We start from the raw sequence: 7238 nt of genomic DNA, 5'->3' as shown, positions 1-7238 counted from the left end.
GATTACAGCATGTGGGTTCAATGGCCGAATGAACAAAGCCTCTTCTTGTTAGGCGTGTGCACACCTGCTAAGACGAATCTAACGGAAGTAGCTTAAAGTCTTTGCACCTCCCCCAAACAAAAGACATTGCGATAAGATTCTGTTTCATGCAAACAGGCTGGTGGCAATTACAGAAAAAGAAATAAACACTAAATAATGACCACAGAAGACTAATTGTTAACAAGAACTATTATTATATATTTGAAAAATACATACAAAAGCAAAATGTTCTGACACTAAAATAGTTTTTCTCTACCCAAGGTGTTTACAATGATGAGATCTATATGCCGTGATAACAGTCTTTTCTGTTGTCAGCAGTGCTACAATAATTTGCTTGCAACTTCACCACTACTACTAAGTTCGTGCTGTTTTCTGCAAATTAAACAAAAGATCTTGAACTTTACCAACTATCTCAGGCAGACCAGTCCCCAACATCTATCAGGTTTCCCAAGTCCATGCATGCCTAATTGCTCCAATCCACGTTTTTCTCTGGGTGGTCCTGTTTTACAATGGAATAAACAAGACTGCAACTCCCACAGTATATATGAAACAAGCAATTGCAATGCAATGGGTCACTCATTTGTTCAGGTTAGAGCTATTAGCGTTGTAAATTCCTAACTGGACTTTTTTTGCCACTTAAATTGAAAATGAAAAGTAAATCAGCTGACATAAGTGAGCCGATTTAAAGTGCTGTGGCCGCCATGAGCATGAGCGCGAAGGAGAGATACAAAAAGAAAAAGAAGTTTGCTCGCAGTCAAATGTATCAGCAATTGTGCACTTATCCATGTAACAGGGGCATTCTGCAAGGCGGTAACAAAACCTCTCCAAGGAGGAACAAATGTAAAGCATTCACCAATGATAACAAGGGACTTTTGAAAGGCAAGCCCACGAACAAGTGAAAGTGATGGGCATGCGGTAGGCATGGTTAAATGCCCACAATTCTTACAACAGGTCAAATCACTTGCGCGCTCGACCTAAAAACTAGACAAGAGCTGCGAGTTATGCATGGACTTTGGACCCTTGAAAGGGCTGGTCTTGGGTTGACCTCTTAGGAAGAAAAGGAAACCAAATGCACCTAAAAAACACCTTCAAATGTTCTTCACGATGTTGTATGATTTGTTCTTCAGGTACATGAGAATTTTTTTTTTATATATCTTTCATAATATTTTTTATTTTGATTCCTTGGAGCACCTTTCATCAAAACAGGGTGAAAAGGGGCATTCTGAAAATACTACTATTCATGCAGCTGCCTCTAGGGTGGATAGTCTGCATCTACATTTCACAACCAGGATTTTGTAATTCAACTTCCAAATGGTGAAGAAAAGAAAATGTGTAGTATTGTCAATATGACAATGATTACAGATCAGCATACGGAGGCACACAGTAAACTGGGTCACCAAATAATGGGGACATTATATCAGGTGCTCTTCACTTGAAACCTGACACCAGAACCACCAGACACATTCACCTCCTAGATTAAGTGTAGTGATGCTATGAGCTTCTTCACATCAGCCATTTCTCTATTTAAATTGTCTAAAGTGTTCCAGAGGCACTATATGCTTCTCACGTAACAAATGTGCAACTAACATCACTGTGAGAGGCAGGGGGTGGAGTAGATGCGGGCTTCTCAAAGTACGACTTCATCTTTATTATTACCCAATCAGGCTAATGCTGGAGGAGCCTAGTCTGAGAATTCGACTATATGAGTGACCAAAACTCATTATCCAGTTATTATTACAACTAATCAAATGAGACAGCTCAGAGAAGCCCCAGGTAAAGTTCATACATTATCCTCAAAATTCCTGGTGGAGGAAGCAGGGAATGGAGCAGGTGGTATCTACACAGGGGATGCTGCTATAACAAAATGTTCTGTGATTTGATTATTGCTGGGAAAGACACACTGGAAGAGCTTCAGGCCCCTTTCGGTGTCCAAATTATTCACTACAAATATGATTGCTGAAATAGGTAGGTCATGAAGAACTTTTAAAAATGTTCCAATATCATCTGCAGAACCGAACCATGCTTTAAGGGTCCAGTTCCAGATCTTTCAGGAATTTCCCGTAACCTACTACATCATGTACCATAATGCAACAGCTGAAACATCATCTAATTTGGAAAATACAAAAAAAAATCCCGTGCAAATACATAGTCCCACATTTATGTACTTTTCCACGACAAGACTGGCACAGGTACAGAATGCTCTTCGCTTTATTATGTTTGGTGTTATGGTATTTACTACGGGTCTGGCAGTGTTCAATTAATTCAGCTCCCATCACTCATTAAAACAGTCAGCTGCCCCTTTTTACCAGCCGTTTCTTTCATAGGCAGTGCCAGAGCGCATCAAATTATTTGTCCCATAACGATCAGAAGAACAATACATCCCTTGGTTCGGATGATCTGGGTGTGTTCTTCTCTCACCATGTTGAGAAGCAAACTGGTTCTGTCTCCAGTCAGAATCAGGAGGCATGTCCACTCTCTTCGGACCTTGCACCTTAGAATGAGAGACAAGCGGATTGAATCGAAGGTCATCAGCTTCCCAAGACGGCGTGGGCTGTGGGCTGTAGTCTGTACTGGCTGACTGCCTGTGATCTACTGTGTACAAGTTATACCCTGTATGTTCAAAGGACTGGTATGTGATGTCTCCATCTGAACTGCCTGGCATTGCTCCATAACCTTCGCTCACTGAAAGCCTATCCTGTTGGTTACCTGTGGGTTTACAGGTAAATGGTTGACAATGATTGGGAGAGTTCTGAATTGTGCCTCCCATTTGCTGCCCATAGTCAGTACATGGTCTCTGTCCCACAAGGGAAGAGGACAAAAACTTCTGTGTCCGAGGGAGAGATCCATAAGCTAAGTGGTCTTCAAGTTGGAAAGCTTCACCCCAGTCAGACAAAACCAAACATTTCTGGATGTTTTGATATCCTGCAAGTTAAAAGTGGGAGGAGAGGCAAAAACAGAGAGAAAGAGAGAAAAACAGATAAAAATATACTTTAATAATTGTGTTTTATTCTTATTGTTATCACATTCACCTTCTTTCACAACAATATACCTTCGTAAGCTTGAGCACTTCCAACCGTATAAGTTCTAAATAATATGTTTTTCCTTGCACATGTGTACACCAGTGATGCTGTTTCCATATCAACCATATTCAAGGGGGTCAACTAGATATACAATGTGATAATCAAGTTCACCCACACATCCTTCTTCACATTTATAAAGATGAGTTTCTCCAATTGAATTTGTTAACAATAGTAAGCAGAAAACAAAGTAAGCTATGTTGAGAGTGAATACTGTAATCACAGCGCTCAGATTTGTGAAAGGATAAGGATGCAAAGTACTACAACTAGATTCTAGTCCTAGTTTAATATATTTTAAAGTGTTTTTCCTTCTCTTACGCACACAACAATATCAAGCTGTTTTAAAGAAAGCTATCTTAGTAAACAGTCATAAATGCTATTGCACGCAATTAAGGTGTTGCTGCAGTGAAGAATGGTACCAGAAAAGGGGTGGTTAGTGGGAGAATTAAGACATTAGGGATGGTGGAGCCAAGGATAAACCAACCGAGAAATGCCACTGAATTGTACCTCTACTATGCGTACACCCTTTTGCATGCTGACAGCCAAACAGGAAGGGCTGAAGAGATGTTCACCGTACACAAAAACACAGCTGGCACAACGGGTGCCTCACTACCCTCTGCACCTCTCATGAAAGCAAAGACTTCCTCAATAAGTATCCCCAACACTTCCAACAAAATACTGACATGTGTCTGCCTATTCAGGCCAACCAAACCCTTTCTAGATTACTTATCCAGCCATTTCTCTCATCTCTTCTTTACCTACAACCACTTTCTATTTCTGATTTCACGTTCTGGCAATAGGATAAATCAGTTCCATCTGCCAAAGAATTCCTGGACTAAGGTGATAGCTTTAACCTTGAAGTGCTGTCCAAAGGGCAATTCTATATAATCATCAAAATGACTTTATTCAGTCGAACTAGACCATAAAAGTATAAACAAATTAATACAAAACATAATTTAATCCATAATCACCATACGACAGTGTAAAATAGGCAACAAGCAGTAAAATACAATAATAAGTAATCGATAAAGGCATAAAAAGCCATACAGATTCATGAAAAGATGATTAAAATGTTATATAAAAACAGTGGCCCTCTGCTTAATAGCACCTTGCAGGTAGACAGTAGTTAAAAAAACAGATCTTCATAGTGGCCAGTGTTTGCAGATAGTTAAAAGCTGCTCTGCTATAACGTATGTTCACCTCTTTTAAAAGGGATAACAGCGTTTTCTCAGCAGTGAATAAAATATGCAGAAGACCATAAAATGTAGCTTGCTTTGTGCTGAGGGGGTCATCGCAAGGGCACACAGATAAGTAGGGGAAGTATGAACCCTGGAGGGGAAAGGCAGCCAGAAAGTGCACAGTGCATAATCCAAGTCCTATTTAACAGACATTTGTGATGCTGATTGCATGTTAAATACGGTTCAGTACTAGTGCTTGTGCAAATCCCCACGTAGATCTGTATCTTTGGCTTGTCTGCAGCCCTCCACATTCTATCCCCCCCAAGCATCCAGCTAGAAAAGTATTCTTCAGGGTGGTAAGCGAACTAGCTGACACGCTACTGGGAGTGGTAAACGGATACTCTTGTCCCATGCGAAGGAAGGTGTTTCGAATGTGCCTTATCTAGGCCCCCAGATCGCTACTGCCCCACACCCCAGCCCCATAGGAGGCAACAGCACAATACTTGGCTTTGTCGATGGCTGTGAGTTCCCTAATGGGCTTCTGACCTAGTCGGTGCTCAAAATTGAGGACAGCCTTGACTGATTTGGAAAAGGCGGTTGCTCTACTAGACCTTAAGGGTTCCCACTTAAGGTGTTTGTCAAAAGGAATGCCTAGATAGGTAAAAGTGGGAACAATTTCTATTTTATTGCAGTTAATTACAAAGATAGTATTATCCTTCTTCCTTGCACTAAAGACCATTACATTTGCTTTGGCCTGGTTGACTCTTAGATCTGGGCTGGTCAAGCAGTCCAACAGGCATTGCAGACCGTTTGCAGTCGAGGCTATTAGGACAGCATCATCAGCATAGATTAGTGTGGGGATACTGTGACCATCTACAGTATATGGGGATAATCTGCCCAAAGTTCTGCTAGCTGGTCCTCCAGGCCATTTTTTAGAGCAAAGAGAAACGGTACCAGGCCACATCCCTGGCCATGTTAGAGGGAATCCTATTTGAGCAGGGCCTCGTCCAACCAGAGAACTGACCACTGCCCGTAGAACATCACTCAGTTTGATTTCTGGACCTGCTGAGAACGTCATGAGGAACTGAGAGGTTGTAGAAACGCCTGGCAACAACTGGTGTACCCTGGTAGAGGTGTGATCTGGGGGGAGATATATCCCATATCAAAGTCAGCATAAAGCTTGGTAAATTTGGGTAACCCATATATAAAGGGGAATCACAGTGTCGATGCCGGGAGTTTTGGTGTCTACAAAATAATTACGATTAACTATCACCGAAAGTGTTTTACTATCTCTTAATTCACTCACCTACATTAGGAAGAAATAAGCTACTTCTCTAATGGTGTTCTTCCTGACTCTGAGGGCCTTTCGATACAGAGCCCTACAGCTTTGCACAGCGTCCGAATCTCTTGGTATCTTCTTTCAAGAAGCAAATAGCAGGTTATGTGTCTTGGTACAGTTAGCAGCAAACCACCTATCAGATGGCCTGCATCCTGATTTGATTGGAACCAATAGCAAGTCTTATGCCACACCACAGATCCTATAAAATCTAATGAGGAGCTCAAGACCATCACCCTGTTTATAATCAACCGTTAGGCAAGCCTAAAAAAATCAGGAAGTGAGGAAGCCACCAGGTGTTTTAGAAAGGATGTTTCATTAACCTTAAACCAGCTCTTAATCACCCAACGATTCCTGAAGAAGGACAAGAAAAGGGGATGGTTCACAGGAAGCATTTTGAGAAAAGAGAGAACTATGCAGTTAAAGGGACGGGGGTCTATGGTCATTGAGGGGTGAGTCTGCAAGAGTATAATCCAGAAACCAGCTCGTTAGTGATTGTGAGAAAAGAATAAAGTCAATATGGCTCGGAGTTCCCTTCCTCACAAAGGTGGGTGTGGTAACCAGAACTGGGTTTAGGGAATCATAGGAGAAAATTAGGTTGAATTTGTCCAGCAACAAATTGAATTTGTCCCACGAGGGCAATGAGCAAAATGGGTAAAAGGGACACAGCAACATCTTCCAGTCCATTAACATTCTCTGAGGAGAACAGGCAAGGTCTCAGATTGAAATCCCCCCGCAGTACCATCACAACACCCCCCTGAATATTCCTAGTACTTTTTTCAATATCCTTAAGCAATGAGGCTACTAGGCCAACCTTGGTAGTGTCAAACACATTATTATATAATTTTATCAGCCTCATTATGGTTGAAAGGCACTGGTGCAGAATATGCTGGTAGTAGACAATCACCAATTCAACCATAACACCTGTGCAAGAAATGTGAGGGAAATGAGTGATAAGACCACCCTTGGCCCTGCCCATAATGCCTGCCATGGCTGGTGTATGGTAAGTAGCATACATATCCAGAAAAACAAGGTTCATGAGCCAAGTCTCTTGTAGGCAAACAACAGCATAGCTTTCAATGAATTTCAGCCAGTCGTACCTGCCTCACTTACTTGCCAGACCACCAACATTCCCTGAGGCTATTAATATTGGCTGGTTTTTGCTACTTCCAGTGCCCTGGTTGGGAGTGGGCCTGTCGTGGGAGGCATTGAAGGTAATTCCATACCAAAGGACACTACCTTGATATTGTGGTCCAACAAAACCTACAACTTAGCAACTAAATGGCCACTGTGATGCTATAGCCCAAACACATGTGATGCCATCCACCACTGCTTTCTCTCTACTGAACCTCATCAGGACATTAAATAGATACCATGCTCCAACAGAGCCTACAATTTAGGAGCACATCACCCACTCCTGTCCAGTAGCCCTATCATATGATTCCCCCATTCACCAGTGAACCCCAGCAGAACATTGCCTTCAAACTGTGTTCCAATGCAGCCTTCAATTTAATAGCATATCACCCACTAAGGTCCTATCATACGTCTACCTATTCACAACTGCACTCTTGTCAAAGCCTCCATCGTAAAAGTTCAAATCAAACCCAC

At 41.8% G+C, this 7238-nt stretch overlaps 1 protein-coding gene across 2 annotated transcripts in view; it reads right to left on the bottom strand.

Annotated features, from left to right (window-relative positions):
- Positions 1-218: 218 nt before the first annotated feature.
- Positions 219-7238, bottom strand: part of USP54 (ubiquitin specific peptidase 54) — a 1958070-nt gene continuing 1951050 nt past the window's right edge. For both annotated transcript variants that reach the window (XM_069240548.1, XM_069240549.1), the window contains one exon: positions 219-2961. In XM_069240548.1, the coding sequence (XP_069096649.1) occupies positions 2342-2961 (620 nt within the window). In that variant the 3' untranslated portion in view covers positions 219-2341. The remainder of the gene's footprint in view (positions 2962-7238) is intronic.

This window comes from Pleurodeles waltl, chromosome 6 (assembly GCF_031143425.1).
Source record: "Pleurodeles waltl isolate 20211129_DDA chromosome 6, aPleWal1.hap1.20221129, whole genome shotgun sequence".
NCBI classification, from domain to species: domain Eukaryota; kingdom Metazoa; phylum Chordata; class Amphibia; order Caudata; family Salamandridae; genus Pleurodeles; species Pleurodeles waltl.
The sequence above is the reverse complement of the archived record's forward strand: the minus strand, read 5'-3'. Positions and strand labels throughout refer to the sequence as shown.